The sequence below is a fragment of the Crotalus tigris genome, unplaced genomic scaffold, assembly GCF_016545835.1.
Source record: "Crotalus tigris isolate CLP2741 ecotype Arizona unplaced genomic scaffold, ASM1654583v1 scf7180000017631.5181431, whole genome shotgun sequence".
Classification (NCBI taxonomy): domain Eukaryota; kingdom Metazoa; phylum Chordata; class Lepidosauria; order Squamata; family Viperidae; genus Crotalus; species Crotalus tigris.
This window is the reverse complement of record NW_024096525.1, coordinates 160,297-183,457: the sequence shown is the minus strand read 5'-3', so window position 1 is coordinate 183,457 and position 23,161 is coordinate 160,297. Positions and strand designations below refer to the sequence as shown.

General features: G+C 35.2%; 1 protein-coding gene across 1 annotated transcript in view; it reads right to left on the bottom strand.

Annotated features, from left to right (window-relative positions):
- Window positions 1-23,161, bottom strand: part of BCKDHB (branched chain keto acid dehydrogenase E1 subunit beta) — a 43,342-nt gene that overhangs the window by 18,996 nt on the left and 1,185 nt on the right. Inside the window, exons 2-9 of the mRNA XM_039334444.1 lie at window positions 22,428-22,505; window positions 21,779-21,847; window positions 20,620-20,753; window positions 18,241-18,396; window positions 16,749-16,857; window positions 14,529-14,626; window positions 14,094-14,204; window positions 2,172-2,258 (exon numbers count right to left, since the gene is read on the bottom strand). Coding sequence (XP_039190378.1) covers window positions 2,172-2,258; window positions 14,094-14,204; window positions 14,529-14,626; window positions 16,749-16,857; window positions 18,241-18,396; window positions 20,620-20,753; window positions 21,779-21,847; window positions 22,428-22,505 — 842 coding nt within the window. The remainder of the gene's footprint in view (window positions 1-2,171; window positions 2,259-14,093; window positions 14,205-14,528; window positions 14,627-16,748; window positions 16,858-18,240; window positions 18,397-20,619; window positions 20,754-21,778; window positions 21,848-22,427; window positions 22,506-23,161) is intronic.

Genomic DNA, 23,161 nt, shown 5'->3' with positions numbered 1-23,161 from the left:
TCAATGGTTTTCTACCACTACCACAGAATGCTATAAAGAACAGATGTAGTAAATTTAGGATTGTAACCTAAAGCTTAAAAACACTATGAAGCCAAGTACAGTTAAGTTCTCAAGGACTTTTTTTTCATAATGATCAGAGCAGAACAGTGTTATTTTTTTTCTACAGGAAGATGTGAAGTTGAAAAGCAATCATAGCTGATAATCAATTAGTAAAAAACTGTAGCAAAAATAACTGTGAAAGATCACAATATGCAGATTTTAAAAATACAATACCACAAAGTAAAACGAAATACAAGATGATGTAGAGATAGTTTCAATATACCAAGCTTTTCTCTGTCATTTTTTGAGGAAGTTCTTCAACTTCTCTATTTGCCGACATTGTTGGATACAGAATGAGACTGAAAGATTATTCCCCATCTTCCAAATACAAATTGTATAGCAACCACTTACAAATACCTATTTATTTATTTAGATAATTTATTTGGCTACCCATCTCACAGAAACAACTGTGGATGTTGCACCAAGATATAAAAAAATTAAAAACAATAGCTCATTGACACCCAAGGTAAATTACATGGTCTGGTCCTAAAATCCCAGCTAAAACAGAGCTTGCCTAACTTGGCCCAAATAAAGAAACACCCAGGCCTTCAGAGTGTTATGTAAGGCTAACAGAGTCAGGGCTGGATTAGTCATTGGTCTTCTCTATTTTTACTATTAAGGTCTATGATGTTTGAATGTAACTTTATACAAATAATATATAATTTATATTATGATACAAAAGTTAGTTTACAATTAAATGACATAGACTTTCAATGTACTCTACACTGAACAAAAGACAAACTATTCTTTGGCTTTCTCAGTTATTCAGTATACATAAGCACTGTGTTCCCCCGTCTGTTCTAAAACCAACCTGAGCATCTGCCATTGCTTTTTCCATGTATGGCTATAATCTGCATTAGATGATCTTAAGCATTATTTTGCTAGTATGTGAAATCAAAGTAGTGTGCAGTAGTTTGCACATTCTGTTAAGCCTCCTTTCTTTGGCATTAATATATAAACATCTCTTTCAATCCACTCTTTGCCAGATATGCTGGGATAGCTTAGTTAGAACCTTTATTGGTTTTTTTTTCTGCTGCTTCCCTTTATTCCATATATATTCCATCAGTTCCTGTAGCCTTCAAACTTACCAATAACCATTATGCTCTACTTTTAAGTTCTAGCACTAAGAATGCTTGTAAGGAAATATTTCGAAAAATAAGGTAACTTGGATGTTGCTATTTCCACCATGCAACATTTCAGTATACTTCTTCCATCTTTTTTTTTTTTGAATCAGTTACAATGCCACATTAAAAGAGTGTCCTCAAAGTCTTATTGATAATATTTGTTCACTGACTGCATTAAATCCAATATTACTATTTTCCTCTTGACTATGGGAGCAACACTATCTATCATTTATCTCCTAAATAGTAAACAGTATGAATTTCTAACTGAAAGTGTCTAATTCCTGTACAGTCCAATGTGCTGATACTGAAGACACTAATACGTAGTTGATTTATTTCATCTTTCACTCTGCTGAGCTTTCCCGTGCTCATGCTTCTTACATTCTATGTTCCTGCTGTGATTCTATCTTTACAGCTTGGATTTTTTTTTTCCAGCATGGCAATATTAGCAGCTATATGTCGAACGTCTTTAATCTAATCATGTCATAAATATCATTAATACTGTGGAAACATCCTCAACTCTTCCTCCGTAGAATGTTGAATGCTATCCAACCAAAGGATCCCATCATCTGACACTTCATCGTTACTTTATCTCGTCTACCCATGTGGCTTTTGTTATTTTCTTCCACACACTATAAAATGATGCCTTTATCCTTGTCATTAAAATGGTCATCTGCTTCTAGTTTAGTTACAGTATATATCACTGTTGCCAGATATAGGCACCTGCTTTAGGTGGACAGCTCAGATTGATATACACTCCTGGCTTTCTTCATTCTTTTTTTGCAAAAGTACCCCCATTTCATCAAAATGAAGCAGCATTGTAGGTCTTGGGAAGGAAATATGATTTTCCTTCCCATAAATATGTATCTTTAAACGTATTCTTTTCACGTGAAAATCCCACTCAATAACCAAGTTGAGTTTCTTCTGAAAATTTAGCACTTCAAGCATTACCTGTACTGTGGAGCTAATTTCAGATGCAAAACCTCCAGTAACAGGGGCTTCATGGGTGATGAGCAATCGTCCAGTTTTTGCCACTGACTAAAAACAGAGAAAAAGAATAAAGACTTTTAAGAAATATTCATAAAGACACTTTCTGTAACTAAAAAGTGGCATAATATTTGCCTCTTAAAGGCACACATAAGTTATTTTGAAGTCCTGGCAATCCAAGTTGATGACAGCAACTATAGACGGTATCTGGGATGGGAACAAATTATTTAGCAAGCCATGATATAAGTTATACCCACTTTATTGAGATAAATAACATTTTATTTAATAACTGTTTCAACTTTTCAGAAGAAATGTGTTCAACATTTTTTGAGTTTTGTTATACTGTTAATATTTTGAAAATACTATTAAACAAGTTTCTGATACCAAATAAAAGATAAGAAAAATTAGAATATTAATCTACACCAAATACTTTTAGACTATGAAAACTCATGCTTACATTATATACTAATTATATAAAGGACTTGATCAGCACAATTTGCCGAATGATAATAATAACATTTATTTTCACATAATCAAATATTATTTTTAAAGTGCTCTAAAGCTTTTAAAACTAAAGCCAAAATGCTCTATATTATTTACTTTTTTTTAAAAAAAAAAAGCATTTTTCCATGGCAACTGACAATAAACTACATAAAACATTGAAACAGTATGAATATACAGTGTAAGACAATAAAACAATACAAATAGCAGCTAAAACGAATATTTCTAGACATGTTAAAAATTAACACAATGTTTTAAATCAGGAGTAGTCAACCTTCTTATACCTACCGCCCACTTTTGTATCTCTGTTAGTAGTAAATTTTTCTAACCGCCCACCGGTATCGTCATCTGCGCATGCCTCTCGCGCATCGTGGATTGGGTTTGGGGGAGACACCGGCTACCAGCTCTGCTTGTCTGTTACAGCTGGATGGTGAGGGGGGAGATGCATGAGCTATTCTGAGACGAGGCTCTTTTGTTTGCAGTCACACTATAGCGCCATTTAGTTTCACTTACGTAACGTGAACTAAACTGATGCGCGGGTGATACAAATAGTATATTTTCAGAAATTTAAATTGTCACAGGGAATTTTATGAAAACCTAATGAAAATGTTTTTAAATAATGCTATGAAAAAATTTTTAAAAGTCAATTAAATAAAAAAAAAGGAAAGTGCTTCAGTATTGGACAAAACCCCTACCGCCCACCATAAAAGCTGGAACGCCCACTAGTGGGCGGTAGGGACCAGGTTGACTACCACTGTTTTAAATGCTCAAAGGGGAAAAAAAGCTTTTGTCAGTAAAGGCATTTCAGAGGCAGGCAGATGCTGCAGGAAAAGTCCATTCTCTGATAGCTGCTTGCCTCATCTCAGCACAGGCAGACATCCAGAGAAGGCGAAGATTATGTTAGACTGCAGATAAGAACATACTGTCTAATTATTATAGTAGTCCTAAGCAGTGAAGGACTTTATAGATTAATACAATCACCCTAACAGAATCCAGAAATAAAGTGGAAGCCAATGAAGAATATACAAGACTAGAGTAATATATTCACAATACCCAGTTCTAGTTAAGTAATTCATAAGAAGCAGAATCTAAAATTGGCCATGTTTGAACATAAATCTCAATGTTTGTTATAAAAAAAAAAGCAACAAAACCCCCCAAACATGTCTTTTACCTGGCTGCAACACTTTTTTATAATGGAATAGATGGGTCCATATAGCTCTCTATAGGTATGATTTCCTTATCAGATGTTCAACAACATATATATGATTCTACTGCTTAAGATTAAGCTAAGCAAATTAATTCCAGTTACTCATTATTGCATTAAGCCATTTTGTGTGTGCAAGAATTAAAGAGACACATTATATCTTTCATTTTAGAAGAGTTCAAATATTCTGAAATAGTTATACTTACAACCTTTTCTTCAAATTCATTTGAACATATTAAATTCCTTCCTAACCCATACATATGGCTAGAAATGGCATATCTGGAAGAACAAGCATCTCATTTCAACTGACTACAAAATAATAAAGTGTATATATTGCAAGGGAAAGACTCCCTCAAGTCAAATTCAACTCCTGTTGAGTGCATATACAACACATTAATCTTATCCTCAAGTTGGAGCACTGACAAGTTCAAAGCTCTGACTGGCAATAAACTGACTGGACCAGAAGATAAAAGAATTAGACTTCTGTTTTATGTTTTATTTGGTAACCTAGCCAGCCAAGCAACTGGTAATTTTCCTCCTGATGGAAGGAATGCAGGAAAGTTAGGAGCTACATACCTTCTGGAAAGTTGGGAAATTTAAATTTATTATTTCACAAAGCAAGATTCAGTATGTGGCAACTATAGATTTTGGTTTTATCTAATTTGGTCTTACTCAATATGTCTCGATAGACTTAACAGATTTAAACATATAATTATTACAGTGTTGTAAAACAACCCAATGTATGGGCAGTTTATGAATGATAAAAACATTCCTGTCCTCTAGAAGAAAAATACCTTTCCAAGTCATTCAAAAAACAGCATGTAAAATTGAGATGGACAGGCTTACAATGATTATGAAGGACAAGACAGAACTCGAATACTTCGAAATCTGGGACAAATTTTACTGCTGGTATGAATTAAGAAGAACTGCTCGGATCTCAAGTTAATGATAGGATTGAAATGTATATATAACTGTACATATAATTGTATATTTAATTGTATTACATAGAAGGATGAGGCTTATATAGAGGTTAAGAATAGTGTATTATTTTTTTTGTACCACGAGAAACAAACTATTCGAAATACTTACCGTACTCTGGAATGTCACACTTGTCCATTTTTGTTTTAATTCTATTACAAATAAAAAACTTTTTTAAAAAAAAAAAACAGCATGTAAAATGTGGGGAGGGGGAACCTAATCTAGACTTCTTCATAAGATTCAAAAGTTCAGTCATACTTTTTCCCTCATCATAGACTGGCATTTATAGAGTTTGTTTTAAATACTGGCACAGGTCTCTCAAATTATGCTTATAAAAAAAAACAAGTCTACATCTGTAACTTGTTCAATGGAGTGAAACAGTATAATTAAGAATTAATGGGCAACCAGAACAGAGGTGCAAATTAATTTCATTAATACTATTTCTTAATATCAAACCACCCACCCATCCAACAGAATTAGGAATCCCAACACCCATAGTACCTCAGTGATTACGATTCTAAGTCGTAATGTACACAGAAAGATATTATAAGCAAAAATGTGCACTCATAGCTCATGAATTGGAATGTAATCTAATCCTTCGAAGTTCTATAAATTCTTAGTCCAAAGAAATATGAAAGACAAATACAAGAATGCAGCCATTCTCTCTGCCTGCAACTTCATTTTATCACTAAATAGGAAGAAGTAGGTAGAAGAAATTGTTAGCTATAATTCTGCAATAATATCATGGCTATTCTCTGAGTGATACTTCATATTCTTGAGCAATCGTTAAGGCTGACTATGGAAGGTCATTCTTTCTTCATATCTTACTCACTACTGAATAAAGCTAACTATTTGTATGCCATTCTGTAAAAAAAAAAAAAAAAATCCAATGCTGTATAAATTAGCTTGGAAGAAGCAGGGAATTTGCTTTTAAATAACTAAAGCTCAAGAATTAAGGAGCAGATTAAGAATAAAAGGTGCTGAGTCACTTAAATATTGTCTCATGCCATGAAAGGATTTAAAGATCATACCACCACCTTGAACTGCACATGGAAGCAAATCGGGAGCCTCTGCGGCTCACAGAGTAACAGTGTAACATGGGCCATTCTAGGGACCCCAATGACTGCTTGTGCTGCCATACTCTGCACTAGCTGAAGCTTCTGAACGCATTTCAGGAGTAGCCCCATGTACAGCGCATTGCAGTGGTCCAGACAAGAGATGATTAGGGTTTTAGTGGTTAATCGCAAGAGTCCTGATCCAGGAAAGCCTGCAGCCGATATACAAACCGAAGTTGTGCAAAAGCTCTTCTAGCCATGACCGCCAGCTTCAAGCAGGAATCATAAGTACAGGAGAACCCCTAAGTTGCAAACTCAGTCTGAAGAGGTTAGTGCCGTCCAGAACTAAAAAAGTTCAAGACCTGTATCTTGAAGCTCCATGCCTCCAAAGCCACTCAGCCTTGTCAGTCGTAGCTTGTATATGGTTATAGTTAATAATTAGGGTTAGGTTTTATCTACCTTAAATTATAGATGTCAGTTTTATTTCATCCTTACACAGTCTAATTTATTTCATGATAGTAATGAATGTATACATTTATAAAGTTGTTAGTATTATTTGTTATATTTTACAACAAAATGATTTTCAGTACTGTATTTTGATAACCTAAAGTTTATTATGAGCAGTTTACTAGAAAAGAAGTTTACATGAAAAATAAAATAATTCTTACTGGTATTATTCCAATATCCAAGGCCTATTCTCTAACACTCTCTTCTTAAATCTTGAAATATTCCTATTCTGTTTTCTTTGTAAGGCTTTGGGGCCTTCACTTTACCCTCTTCTTTCTCCATCATGTTACCATTCCTCATTTCAATGCTTCTGCTACAGGACAAAAAAGGTGGGAACTACTATTCCCTTTATATTTTAGGTACAATCTTTCTCCTCACAATTTCCATTCTCCTTTACACTATTCTTAATTACAGTAATTCCCACCTCTCCCTTGTCAAATTCCTTTCTGTAAATGTGAAATGTTACTGTGGTTAAACACTTTTCTTTTTAAATACTCTTTTCTCCTTTTTCTTTTTTTAATAGTCTTTATTGATACTGGATAGTTAATTTGTTTTTCTTCCTCCAGAGAAACTCAATTTTCTTAAAAATGACTCTCACGTTCTGGTGTCTTCCATCCACCTAATTTTCCTTTTGATTATCCAACTTAATCCTCTCCTCTCTCTCTCTCTTTTTTTTTTTTTTTTTTTTTGGCAACATCTGTGAGAATCAAGCTCTCGCTTAACTTTTTTTATTGTTTTATTATTTTAACCTAAGCACTGCAAATCTAACTTAAATATTACACATGCATTTTGTCTATCAACATAATAAACTATATATAGTTCATCTGATTTATGTAGTTCGCTTTCTTTCACAATGACCCCAAGACATGTTATTCAAGTATATACAGGACTAGAAAGATATGGGTAATAACTTAATTTCTTGATATGATAGACAACTTATCTTAAAAAAAAGAACTGCATCCTTTAAGACAATGATGTATGACTGCCAATATCCGGGCAACTGATAGGAAGAAGCAAAGAAGTCAGTTTTGTGACTCTTTTGTCATCTATTCCAGATTTTTCCAGCCCAGAAAAATGGTAGCCCTATGAGGGTGGTAATGATGATGGTGGTGATGAATTTGTGATCTTCAGTTGCAATGCAGTTGCAAAGCAACTATATTGGGCAAATGTAGGGCATATTTTCAGATCATAATCACTGAAACTTTGAATCTGATCAATGCCTTGCCTGAACGGAGTGTTTCGAAATCTCAAATGTCAACAAGGTATCTGAGATTGAACAAATCCCTCAGGATTTGAAAGGCTGATGAAAAAAGTATTTCCTGATAGCTCAAAGGCTAAAACCCACTGTATTATGAGAAACAAGCAAGCTGTATGTATACCACTCCAACCCATTTCAGGTTTCTTTGGGCACATGAAGATTTATATTGCCATTTGCTCCGTCTTTAGAAAGCTATTGCAAGATTCAACTGTTCTGGACAATTTTTCTCCAGTCTCTAATATTTCCTTTTTAAGGGAAAATTGTTGAGAAGGTGGTTATGCATCCTTGTTCTTGACCTTTCAGCAGCTTTCGATACCAACAACCAAATTCGGGATATGGGCAGCTTTGGTCCTGCTTTGCAGGATGCCACATAGTTTGATACTTTCTCCTCTCATTTAACATTTACATGGGTGAGGTTATCTGATGGCAAAGGGCGAGTTATCATCAGTATGCCAATGGTACTCAGCTTTACGGTATATCTCCACCCTGGGCCAATCAAGTGATGCTACGGAGGTCCTGCTCTTTGGAGGTAGTGATCGGTTGGATGAAGAACAGGATTCAGCTCAAACCAAGCAAGACTAAGTGGATTTAAGTATTAGATCCTCCTGGATTTTGGGACTTTCCATCTCTTTTTCTGGATGGTATACCACCTCAATGTGAACTGTGTAAGATCTGGGGGTCTTTCTGGACTCACTGCTCCTGTTTGAAGAATAGTAGCAGCTGTGGTCAGGATAACCCTTGCACACCTACTATTGTATGTGTCCATTCCTAGACCAAGAGGCTATGCTGAGTCTCATTCATGTTTTAACCCCCTCTCATATAGATTTACTGCTATGCATTCTACATGAGTCTGTCCTTTAAGACTATTCAGAAGCTACAATTGGTTCAAAATGAAGCCAGTTATATGTGGACAGTTACATGTGCGCCATTCATCTGCGCACATTACCCCTTTGCTCCAGAAGCTGCATTGCTACCGGTTTGTTTCCGAATTCAATTGAGTAATGGTAATGACCTTTAAAGTCCCACATAGCATGAAATCAGGTTACTTGAGGGACGGTCTTTATCCAATTACATCTACCCATCCCATCTGGCAGGAAGGGCACGTTTGGTTACCATCAACCAAGGAGCATTTTTTGGTGGACTCAGGAAGAGCCGATTCTGCCATACCACCTGCTTTGGGGAACATGATTCCCTGGAAATGAGATTGGCCTTGAGTATGCTGGTTTATTGTAAGGCTTTGAAGACATGGTTTTACCAACAGGCATTGGGACTCAGGACTGTAGTGGAGTTGGTACAGTGGTTGTACTGATTGTTTTGAAGAATGGGCTTATCTTAGCTGTTTTATAGATTTCATTATGTTTTTATATGCTTTTATAGTTTTCCACATTTTTAAATTTTAAATCTTTTTGTTGCTTTAATTTTGTTTTAGTTTTTTGTAAACTGTCCAGAAACCTATATGTGAGATAGGCAGCCATATAAATTTAGATAATATTTCTTTCCAAAGGAAAGAAAAATAAAGATTAGATTTTGTATTGCTAAACAAGAGGATGCAACTAATCTTGCTTTACCCATTGATTTTTGGGATAATTAATCAAAAAAGTGTTAAGAGAGTATACAACAAATAGTAGAAAACTGCCAAATTACTTCAGCTATACAAATTCTTCTCCCTTTCTATAGTTTTATATATGTCAACTCTTTCCACACAAAAAATTAATATGAAAAATATTGGGTAGAAAAAAATGTCACAATAATTATCTTCCCTTCTCATATATGTTGTTACAATACTTGTTTATATTGCATGTATGTTTAGGAAATATTAGACTTTAAAATCATTAACATTCTCTCAAAAATTGAAATTAGTTCTGTAAAATAAAACAAGTAACAAAAACACAAATACTATCACATTTAGAATTCAAAAATATTAGACCAGAATATTTGCAAACGTATTACATTTGTATTTATTTGATAGAACGTTATCCACGTCCTGAACTACTACAATTAAAATAATATCTCAACATTTCATTTTGCAATAGATTTTTCAATTCCCACAAATCAACACAGACTCGGCAAAGCTTAAAATGTGTTTAGCTTACTTATGTCCATGAATTCTCTTACAAAAAAAGTGTAACTCATGCCAATGGAATCACAAGCTGAAATGGAGAACAGGGAACAAGAAAAAGTTGGTTTCACCACCATCATTTACAAAGAAAAAAACCTCTCAAATGTAAATGTCATACCAAGTCAAAAATGAAAAGGCACAGAATCCCTTCCTACCCTTAATCATTCCTTTTTAAAGGGTTTTAGGAAGCTTCCATCATCTAGTGCAGGGGGTAGGCAACCTTGGCTCTTTCATGACTCATGGACTTCAGCTCCCAGAACTCCTGAGCCAGCATGGCTCAGCTTGGAAACCTCTCCCTTTCCCCTCAGCGTGGCTGGCTCAGGAATTCTGGGAGTTGAAGTCCACCAGTCATGAAAGAGCCAAGGTTGCCTACCCCTGATCTAGTGTTTCTGGAATACAGCAAATGTAGGCACATGACTAAATTGTGGCAGGCAGCTGCCCATTTTTGTTCACCATAATTCAACATTTGACCAACTGATACATGTACCTCTATCAAATTAAAAAAACTTGTGTAAAAAAATCTGGAAGAAAATGACAACTTGAGATGGATGCAGACATGCTTTTATAGAACTAAATTATAGAATTACCCAGTGTTTTTCCTTTTCTTTCTTCAGAGAAACCTAGAATTAAGAATATAATTATAACTACAAACAGGCTAAGAATTTCAACTAATATGCTCTGAGTAATCTCGAGCTATGGGTTTGGAAGCCTTTTGATGACAGAGATGCTCCACTTTTGACTCCAGACAATGTAACACTTCCCCGTGCAGAAGTGGTTTATAACTTGAAGAATCTTCTGGGCTCACAGGACCAACTTGAAAATTGTGGCTTGGAAAACCTTTGCCTATCTTCCTCATGTGCTCCAATTATAGCCGTTCCTAGATGAGGTCTGCTTATAGCCACAAACGATTTAATCAGCTCTTGCTAGGAATATACAACTATAAGGCTCTTAAAAGAACCTTACCTAGGCTAAAAAGCCATGACTCATCAAAGGATGGAAACTTCTACATCATCTTAAGGAACATAAGGGACAATCCCTCTCATCCACTTTCTTCCTTTTTGGGGAATACTGTTCTCCCTGATATCAGCTTTGTTCCCATTCTAAGCCAAAATATGAAATCTGGCCTTTTGATTAGTGCATTCTGTGAGCTCAGCCAATCTTGTTTGTGAGCTATGGTTATTGATTAGCATTATATACAGGTAGTCTTCAGTTATGACAGCATCTGGGACACAGATTGTTGTCACTAAATATTGCAGTTGCAAAGCACATGACCACATAAGTGTGGGCTGATTGCCAAGTATTATAAATTTTAGTCATGCCACTGCAGGAGTACTGCAATGGCCAGAATTTTGACAACCAGTTAAGTCCCTACTATGTTCAGTGCCATTATAACTTAAAACAGTTGCTGAACAAATAGTTGTAATTGAAGGACTACCTCTTGAGTTTGGAGTTGGATTCCATATTTAATTTATTTAAACACAATTAAAGAAATCATGGTTAGCACTACAATTGGATCCATCCATCCCCTTTATTTATCTCTACTGAAAAAGAAAGCACATTTCTAAATCAACAGTCCTGAGTTATTTTATCGAACAAAGACGTTTCTTATTACAAAGAATTTCAAACAACCTTTCTTAGACAGTAACAGTGGTGGTGAACCTATGGCACAGGTGTCAGAGACGACACTCGGAGCCCTCTCTGTGGGCACACGTGCCGTTGCCCCGGCCGTGCCTCCCCCCGTGATCCCCTCCTCTCCAGCAGCCCCTCTGAAGGAGACTCGCCCTCGAGCATGGCCCACATGGAGCAGCGCAGCCAAGGACATAGCAGCCAGGCAGCCCTCACACCCCATCATGCAGTTGATGCTGTAGGGCGCGGGCAGAGGGTGTGGCTGCCATAGTGCTGCTGGGCTGCCTGGGCGATCTGTGGCGGGCCCTGGAGGTGGTGAGTGGTCCTGTGGGCAGGTGGGGCAGGGGGTGGGGGGGCAGAGCGGGGGTTGGCAGGGGGTGGAGTGGGGGCAGGGCCAGTTTTGGGGCACTCAGTCTCTAAAACGTTCGCCATCACTGCAGTAAGGTATGGGGAAGCAATTGGTCATAGTACAGAACAGAAGAATAAATATAGTTTAAATTCATTGAAATAAAATGTAATAGATGGTAAAATGTATCCTTATTTTGTGATATAATTTTGTTCAAATTAATTGTTCTGTCCCAGCCTACGTGAGTCCTTGTTATGCTAACTAGGAGAAACCCCTCTTCCAAGAAACAGGCAGGAACTGCAAGAAAAAAACAACCCTTTATTCTCACAGACCTGAGACAATGTCCAAGGCAAACACAGTCCACAGAAACTTGATCCTCAACATGAACAGTTGCCTTCGGCAACCAGCACCTCCCATACCTTCCTTTTTCTAATTCAGCCAAGGCGTGGCTTCCTAATGCCTTCTCCTTTGCCTTTGGAACTGCCCTATTACATTCCTCTGTCCTACTCGCTTCTCTTTCCTACGCATTCGTGCATGCGTGATTTGTACCAACTGTTCTTCATCACTGTCCAACTCAGGCTCCCAGCACAGCTGTGTTTCAGCCTGAGTGTGAGTAGAGGGGCCAGGCTCCTCGTCCGACTGTAAGTCTTGGAGCTCCTCAGAGCCTTCCTCTGACTCTAATGTCACTCCAGGCCCCTCCTCCTTATCTGACTCTCAGACTCAGCTGCCGGATCCACTGGTTAGTGAGGAATCATAACACTAATATTCAGTATGCATGGGATAACTATCAGTTTGAGAAGTGCACTCATGATAGACAGGTGGCCTATTATCATTACCTTGACATTTGATAATATGTTACTAACATCAAATTATTGCAAAAACAGTTCAAATTATAAAACAGATTAAATACTCAAATTATTTTGGCAAAAAAAAATAAAACCAGCTTTTAGAAAATAATAGTAAAACATATGTAAACCCCAGATTTAATTGATCTAACAGAGACCTCTAGTGGTCAGAACATGACTATACTATTTGTAATTTTTTTAAAAAAAGAACTGTAATGAGAAGTATGAAAATTAATTGATATTCATAAGATTTACTTTTATTTTTTTCTAAAATAATTAAGAGGTTAACATTTATCCTACTAATGCTGCCCTTAATCATTTGCATTCCATGTCGTTTAGAATATATTTAATTCATATATATATAGAAATGCAGTTGTAAAATAATACCTTGCCTTCCCAAGACACAATTTATATATGGTGTCAGTGGGGTTTGTTGTGTGGTCAATATTAACATTTATATTCTTTTGAAAAGATGGGGGAAAGCTGGTGACTATTGCTACTTGCTATTTTGGATATTGGCGTTATTTACTCCTGTCAGAACTATAAAAAAAACAGCTATCAGATGTTATAATACTTGCACCGAATGATAGCATTTTCATGAAAAAAAGATGCTTCCAATTCACACAATTCCAGGCTATCGTTACCAAAAGGCTTGTGGCTATTTACAGGGAGAAATCAGGTTCAGGAGGCAGGGAGAAATACTGAATATCATCCATGGGAAAAGTGTCACACGCACTATGATAAAACAGCACTAAAATATAGGGGTTCACTGGATACTTCCCCACAAGGAAGGCAAGGCAAGAGAAATTAGGGAGAGGTATGATACAAGGAAGCGACAGATGAGAGGATAAGAGGGAAAAGAAAGAAAAAGGAAACAATTAGCATAGAAGAATAAAAAGAAAAATTGTGAGGGAAAAAAAGCTATCATTCTTCAAACAAAATGGAGACGTGATTTATTTCATCCTTTCATTCCCCCCCCCCCAATTCCCAAAGGCCTAGTCTACATTCTTTCATACTTGAGACTGAAATAAATCCAACATCCCTATAGATAACTGCTCAGCAGGCTAGAAGCTACACTTGCAACTCTTGAAGGGGGAGGGAGAGTAGTTAAAGACTCAAAATCCCTCTTCAAACCCCACATTTTATATTTAATCTCAGACAGAGAGATCCAAAATATCACTTCAGTGCTGCCCCTGTAGTTTGTGACATTTCTTTTTAAAAAGTGTGTATATATATATATATATATATATATATATATATATATATATATATATATATATATATATATATTTCCTAAGAGTTTGGTTTCCTTGGACCATAGATTTCCATAGACAAACAACAGAGATTTGTTCAAAATATTTTGTATCCATCTTATATATCACTACTGAATAATAATCAGATTATAAATGAGTTCGATTAAATGGACAAACAGGGTATGTACACTTACCTTGCACACAGTATCTGCATCCCAAGGCAAAATTGTCTTCAAATCAATTATTTCACAGGACACTCCTAATTTTTCTTGTGCCATAATTGCTACCTCCTTTATAATATGAACCTAAATATTAGGAGAAAGCATGCAATAAACTTTAAATCTCATGAATTTCAACAAGATCTAAGTATTACTAACATTCTGGTTCTAATCCTATTTATTTGGGTCTTCTTTAATTTCCATCATTTTCATGACAAGAATATTCTAGAATATTACATACACACATAATGGAGGCCTGAATGAAACATCTGTTGAAGTAATTGCTTCGGATGGCAACACTACCCAGATGAACATGCCAATAAAGTGATAATGGTAAAGTATTAGGAAGTAATAGTAGTAACTAGTAAGAAGTATTTGGGATTTCTTTCCTCAAATCCTAGCAAATCTTACCTGAGTACCCCAAGCCACCAAAGTCACATCGCTTCCATCCTGAAGCACTTCTGCTTGAGACAAAGGGATGGAGTAAGGCTCCACAGGTACTTGTTCCACTGAATAAAAGGAAAACAATTAAGTTTATAATTTGAATATCTAGAACAGAGATAGGGAACTACAACTTCTAGCACCCAAGTCAGCATGGATATATAAATATTTTGTGAACACTTTACTATAAATATAGATATATAACTATATAGATATACAGACATAAAAATATAGAAAATAGGAAATATTTTAATTATATTTCATTTATTAATAAATGTTATCATTTGTACATATTAATCTTTTTTCTGATACGTTAACTATGCTGTATTAAATATTAGCAAAATATTCATTCAGAGATACTTAAATAAGGATTTATCTAGTTTTCTTTCTCAGAGTTTTCAGCACTCCATTAATGAAAAAAATAATATTTGCTCATAGAACTAGTAATCCATATGGCCTGTATTGAACTCTAACTTCTTCAGATCAGTGGCTGGATTCACATATAGTAGGAAATTATTACATTATTTACTTCTGCCTTAAGGGTGGTTGCCTATGCTTCTATAAACAGCCACAACTGCTAATTCATGCATGTTGCAGTATATGAATTTTAATTCTATTAATCCTTATCTATAGTAGGAAAACATGTGTCGATCCTGTGACAGGACATTTTGAACACTGATTGAAAAACTGGTTGTTTTTAATCTTACTTGCCATGTCACTATAACAACCACTGATGCAAATCATTTATTTCTATACTATTTATGTCATATAAGGTGGAATTAAATGAAGCTGAAAAGGTCATAAGAACAAATTCTCCACAAGAAATTTAAACCTGATAATGTCAAGATGACTCATTTTTTCCTCTAAGTACCACTATCTGCTTTTGAATCATTCAACCGTTCATTAAAACACCCTCCACTGTTTAAAGTTTAATTTCTGAAAAACAACTGTCATGTTTGAGTAGAACAGTTTCTCAATACCCCAAATTTGTGTTATAAATACTAAAATCATAACACGTCTTTATATGTCACCTGTCTTACATTAACCAGTATTGCTCAACAATAAAAATCCCACAGCTATTTAAGGAGGTCAGAATATATATTACCTCGCCATAAATTCTGTACCTCCCAAGCTAGGGAATTTTGATTGAATGCAGATTCAGCTTAACTGAATGAAACCAACTGCAAATTATCAGTCATGACTGCAAATTATCAGTCATGACCATGGTTGGGGGATTCAGTTTTATTTTCTCCTTTATTTGACAGAAGTTAGGAATATGAAGAACATTCCAAACATAAACCTTTCCATGCACAGAATAGCTATTCTTTGGGTGGTCAATAACCAAATCAAAAGTGGAATGGAATGGCTTTGTTCTTGCATTAAACAAAACTATTTTAATTTTGATACAAGTGGTATGGGGGAAAAGAAGACAAGGAGAAAACAACAAAGTCATCAGAAGTTGAGGAGAGACACAGGAGAAAGGGAAGTTGCTTAGAAGGCTGGGGAGCTGATGGAATATGCTGCACTAAACATTGAAGGAAAGCAGGGGACAGGTCATATCAGAATTGAGATTCCACACTTGTTTGTAGCTCACAGTACAACAATGACTTTATAGTACTAGAAAATGTACTGCGCTGTTTGACCAACACTAAATATAGTAAGAAGAAATCTTCAATCAGTGGGATGGTCAATTATTAGATATGGTTAGTAAATTCTGCCCTGAGCAAACGATTGAACTAGATCAGCGATGGCGAACCTATGGCATGTGTGCCAGAGGCAACACCGTTGCTCCAGCCCCGCTTTTCCCCATGGCCCCCTCACCAGCAGCCCCCCCGGAGAGTTGCCCCCAGGCACAGTCCACGCAAAGCAGCGCAACCAAGGACATGGTAGCCGGGCAGCGGGGACAAGACTCCGCCCTTGCGTCCCGTTGTGCGCAGATGTTGCTGCGGGGCACGGGCGGAGGGCATGGCCACCATGGCGCTGCTGGGTTGCCTGGGTGATCTGTGGTGGGCCATGGAGGAGGTGGGTGGCCCAGTGGGCAGGGCGGAGCGGGGACAGGAGTAGGGGGTCGGTTTTGGGGCACTCAGACTTTAAAAGGTTCACTATCACTGAACAAGATGATATATTGTATAAGGTCTGTTCAACTCAAGATTATATACTGTATAAGGTCTGTTCAATAGAAAAATTTACCTGCTGCTCTGTACATTATTTTAGGTTCGAAGAATATGCAAGGGTTTTTATCTTCTATACATGACAATAACAGTCCTTTGGCTTCAATAGGTCCTCTTGGAACAACAATCTTCAAGAAAATGAATACATAAACAAGTTAGAGATTATCTTGGCTAAGAAAAATATCAAGAGTAAAAAATAATCAATGCTCCAAGGGATAATTTCCTATTTCAAATTATCCCAATAAGACTCAGTGAAAAGATGCTAAATGCATGGCAAAGACAAATCTGATTAAATAAATGACCATGAATGAATTAGAGAAATTAGAGAAAAATGAGATTGGTGGCACCAAGTTACACTATTAGGGTAATTATTCAACCTGGATTACAGACTCAGTTAGCACTATATGGATGGTTTGCATCTATGGAAACAAGTAGTATGTGCATATCTATCTATCTATCTATCTATCTATCTATCTATCTATCTATCTATCTATCTATCTATCTATCTAATAAATCAGCTCCTATTAAAATATGATTTAGAGACCAAATATGTCAATGTCTATATGATTAAATGGATGCAGAATTTAAGGAGGATAACTGACATGCAAAAATGGGAATATCAATGAAAATGAATTTCAACTTATATACTTAAGAGAAAAACTGGTACAATAAGTTCTATTGTTCCAATGATTACTAAAATAGATAATGAATATTGAAATAAAATATGGAAATGTAAAAATCAAAATGGAATCATAAATCATACTTGGTGTCAAAGCCAAAAAACTCAGGTGTACTGAAAAATAAACTACTATAGGATGCAACAAGTCTTAAATGTTGGTCTTCCTTTTCCATCAGTCATTTTTCTATTATTAGCAAATATTATATATCTACAAAATACATTGAGCTGATTTTACATATGAAAACTGGCATCAGAATACTTCTTACTGGAAATCACATCTAATCTTTCATTAGAGGAATGGCAGCTGAAACTATGGGAACGCTAATCAATATGAAAAATAACTTCATAAATGAAAAAAAACCTATTCTGGTATTAATTTCAATATAACCTGGAAATCATTTATGGATTATAATTCTGCACATAGCTTGCTGCCATACCCAAGATTTGAGTTTCCTTAAAATAAGGTTTTTAATCTCTTTAACCATGGTTATTTACTATTTAGCTATTCTTTAACATGATTTCAAAACTAGCTTTGAAGTTATTAAACTGACACAAAATTATGTTTGTTCTAATCCATTTTGATACCTAGGATAAAAGAGAGATTGTTTTTCTTCCAAGAGGATTATTTTATAAATGCATCCATTTAATTTTACTTTGTGGTGTTTCATTCTGCAAATTTCCCTGTGTAATATTTGTATTCTATAATTTCCTTGTATCTGTTTTAATGTAAAAAAAACAGATAAAACAAATATAAAAGTAACCTTTTATATTTATATTTTAAAAGAATTATTAGAACACTCTAAAGACCATCTAATAAAGAATTACTCTATACCTTCAGTCCTGGACAATGAGCAAAAAAGGCCTCTGGGGACTGAGAGTGATACAATGCACCATGACCCACACATCCCCAAGGCGCTCTTATTGTAAGGCTTCCACAGTTAAAGAGATCTCCAGAACGGTATCGATACTTTGCTGCCTCGTTAACAATCTGAAGAAATAGAGAGATTTAACGTTACATGCAATTATAAGGACCTATTTATACAGTTACAGCACATTCGTGTTCTATTATAAATTATATAGAAACAAGAGGCGAATTCTGAAATTATGGATACTATCCAATAGTAAAGAAACTAATATTATGTGCACTGCTTGGAGTTGTACAAAATAAAGGAAGGATATCAAAATAACAATAATAAATATTCAAATCAGAATCCACATGGGAAAAAAAATGCCAGATATTCAAACTAACTGTAGAAAAGGAACACAGGCCATGATTTTTGGTGCACTCTGGAAAATTGAGAAAGCTAAAGAATATTAAAAAAATGAAGTCATTGTTTCATTGATTACAGAAAGTCTTTTAATTATGTTGATAACATCAAGCTGTGGAATTAATTAGAAAAATGGATATCCCAGAACATCTCACTGTCCACTCTTCTGATAGCCAAAAATGCAAAAGATTTGCAAGAAACATGAAAAAATGGTACTAAAATTAAATATAAAGACCAAACTAACAACAACTGGTAGACCAACCAGGACTGACAATGAAGATATTGAAGTGGAAGATAGCTTTTGTCTTTTAGGATCAACCATCCCAGAAAAGGAACAAGCAGTCAAGAAAAAACACTGCTGACAATTATTCCATACAGCAGCCATGAAGGCCTTGGAAAAAATATTCAGATCCCATCATGTGCTTATATCTACAAAGATGAGAATTGTGCAAGCCATAGTATTCCTTATGACACTATGGAAGCCAAAGTTGGACTTTGAAAAAAGCAGGATAGAAAGAATATTGAAGTTTTTTTAACTTGAATACTAAAGAATACTCATGAGAATAACATATTACTGTTAAGTCATCCAGAAACACTTGTTTGAGCTGGACGACTATAGAAACTGAATAAATAAATAAAAATAAACATTAGAACAACATATCATGAAATAGCTTGAAACATGTTATCATGAATAATACGATAAGATGAAAACAAATAAAGGCAGCCTAGACCAAATTAATCCACTCAAGGCACAAATAACCAAACTCAAGTATTCACATTTTGGATACATTATACAAAGACCTAATTTTCTGAAGAAGTCGGTAAGGCAGGGAAATGTAGAAAAGAATGACTAGCAGCAAGGTGGATTTACTCAAGTTATAGCGGCAATGCATGCGCTGTTGGAAGATATAAAAGTTCAGGTTAGGGAAGAATATCTGAAGACAGTCCTTGACTAATGGCAACTCAAACTTACAACAGCCACAGAAAGGTTGCTTTACAGCTTTTAAAGCAATTCCAGCTATCACAAAATGTCGCACCACCACCATCCCTGCAATATATTATAATCTGGGCACTTGGCAACTTGTTAGCACTTACAACCAGTTGCCAAATGCCCAGTGATAGTGTGATTGCCAGTCTTCCTTGGCCCCCCCCCCACAAAGTTTTTCCATTTTGGCAAACCCCCTCTCCCATTTGCAGCACCTCACACAGCCCACATTTTCAATGAATCTGCCTAAGCATTTGGGAGTGTTAGGGAATGTACATGTTTTTCAGTGAGTTCAGAAATCCAGTTATATCTTCTACTGGTATAAATTCATTTAATCAATGTATATATTATTTCCCACATCAAGCTATTGTTTCAGTTATTGATTATTTTGAGATGGTTTTCTCTTTATTTGAGCTAACTACAAATATAAAATTGATTTTTAAGACTTTTCTACATACAAAAATTAGAAATTATCTTGGGTTCTCAAATGTGATAATATAGCACATTTTATCAAGCAAACAGACAATTCCAACCAGAGATGTATCGATGCTCAACTGTGAACCTACCTTCATTATTTCTTACTATAGGCTCCTTCCCGTTACAGGACAGAAATATAGTACTCATGCTTCTGACATTACGTCTTCTTATTCCATAAAAGAATACATTTTCCTCAAGAGGATTATGTAGGACTTTCAGCTGTCCATAGCAGAAGTGCCAATTCTCTTTTTGCATGTTAATTGAAACAGCAAGGTCTTATCAACATATTTTCACAATTTTTGTTCCTTTTGTAACATACAAAATGGCACAGACTTGTCAACAATTCTAGTTCATATTCATGAAGATCCTTTCAATCATCACACCTAATCTCTCTACAGTCACATTTTCATTGTTTTAAGAAAGTTAATGTAATATCTCTAAATTTCCTTCTAATTTTCGACATCTTAAAATATGCTCTAACCTGATCAAAGGCAGGATAAATATAGTCAGCAAACTGGATTTCGGCGATAGCTGTGGCACCAGTAACTGCAATTCCAATGCCAAATCCCACAATTCCTTGTTCACATAAAGGAGTATTGAACACTCTGTCTTTACCTATAAGAGATTATTATTAATATATAATATATGAACCAGGAAAACGTATTTTAATACATGGTATCTGATGGAATGAAAAGAGCTTACACCATTTGTGGGTTTTTTTAATTAGCCTTTAACTAAAAGTAGAACTAAAAAATAGTGATGAAAAGGGTCATTTTAGCCAATATCTCCAATCCTCTTCTCTATAGAGGAATCAGAATTAAAACACTGGACATAGATTGAAAATCCATCACTTCTATGGGTAATTGGCACCACCACTGAACTGCTCTTTCAATCTCAAAGCTTTTTCTAAGCATTCTGCTGAAATCCGTCTTCCTGTTACTCAAAACCTTTAGTCCATGTTATACACACTAGATTCCATGTACTTCAGACATACTAAGAGTATGATCATATGTCCCTTCAATGTTCTCCCACAGCTAACTATTTCCAGTTTGTAACTTTTCTTCTAACTTCCTTAATTTTCCTCAATAATTATGTAATAATTTCAAAATTAAACCACTCTAATTTATTTTATTGTAAAGCTATGCTTGTGTAGCTAGATTCCTCAGTAGAACTCCATATTATGCCCATATGAGCAATGTATTATTTACAAAGCCTTAAACGTGACATCATTTATTTTCCATACAAGTTGTCTGTGAATGCCTCGCACACTGTAGTGCCAACACCCATTATATGTAACAATCTCCCCACCTAGATCAGGTGTACTCCTAAACTAGACTTTTGTTTTTATCAACAATTAGAACATTTATCAATTATTTATTTAATCAGATTTAGATAGCATCCAAAGTGGCTCTGGACAGCAAAATAACATCCATTTGCAAAGACTAATTCATATCAACCATTCCAGTAACTGCTCTAAAGTTATTCAAAATTATGGTTTTAACCAATGATCTCAATTTTTATTGCTAATTATGTTTACTTATTATCCAATACAATAGTGAGACCTTATCAAAATGAAAAATTGTTTTATGAAAATAATAATGTAACATGAGATATGATGAATTATTAAATTGTGAACTTACCAAATTTGTCTCTCAAGCCAACAGTACATCTGAAAACTCCACCAAAGGATACATCTTCACCAAATATTACTGTGTATATTAGAAATCAAGGAAATAGTTGTTCAGAAAGAAAACTGGATTGTTAAAATTGAAAGTCACCTTCATCTAACTTTTTTCTACTTTGTACATGTACATTTCTACATGTTTTCTTTATATAACATGAATTTGATAAGTGATAAGATCCAAGACTTTTCATAAATAATACTGGAAATGAAAGGACTAGCCAATTTACAAAAACCATGAAAGAAATCTATTTCCATTAAAAGTTGTACCTTTTCCACTTACTTCATTTCATAATTTTTGCAACAAAGGCTATCTTTATTTTTTTCCTCAGCAAATAAAAATATATTAATTTAGCAGCACACATCACTGAAGTAGGCTTCAAACTTCAAACAGAAACTTTATTTGGGAGCAAATTCAAAACCTAAATAGAATTATTTTACCATCCAAAAATGATATGAGGGAGAAAATATGCTGATTAAGCATTTCCAGAATAACATAATTGTTTTTGCCTTATGTAGTAATGAGTGAATTATGTAGTAGTGAGTATCCTCAATTGAAGAGGCTCTAAGTAAAAGTTTCTCTTATGTAGCAAAGCATAAAAACTTACCTGCAGTTGGATCTCTAGATAAGGCATTATCCAAGGCACTTGTTATAGATTGGAAAAGGTTCATTTTTTGTGTCTGGCCTGTGAAGAGATTATTGAATATTGAATTGATTGCCAAATAGCACCATATAAAAACAGCAAGATCCATTTGGAAAGCTTTATTTCCATCTGTTTTCCAATGTATCACTAATGTATGTACTCAATGATTGTGTTTGTTCAACAGTAACAATTTGAGAGAATAGGAGGGAAAATCCACAAAAATCATCTCCTTGGTTGGTTAGCCAGTCAACAGAAGTTCCACCAAATTAAAAGTGTATTTTTAAAAGATCCTTTCCATTTGTTAAAAGATCTTGCTAGTTCACCTGATGTCCTTGTTTACAAAATCATCTTATTATAATTATGATTTAATCCTTTAACTTAATTTTTCTGAGATCATAAATATCTCAAGTTCTGTGGATCATAGAATTCTCATCTCTATGGCTTTGTTAAGGTTGGTTTAAATTTTAATTAGGAGATGAAAAAGAATTTCCTCAGAACTAAGCAGTCCTCTGCAACACAGTCTTAGCATGGAGGGACCAGTAATAGATTAAAGTCCCAGAACAGGAATTATGACATTTTAAAGGTGACCTCAATTACTATATCACATAAAGATCTGGCACAAGATGACTTTCATTCCTACCTAAAGTGGGCTTTTCAATATCACTCATGCTCTTTCCATATTCAAAGGAACAATGAAG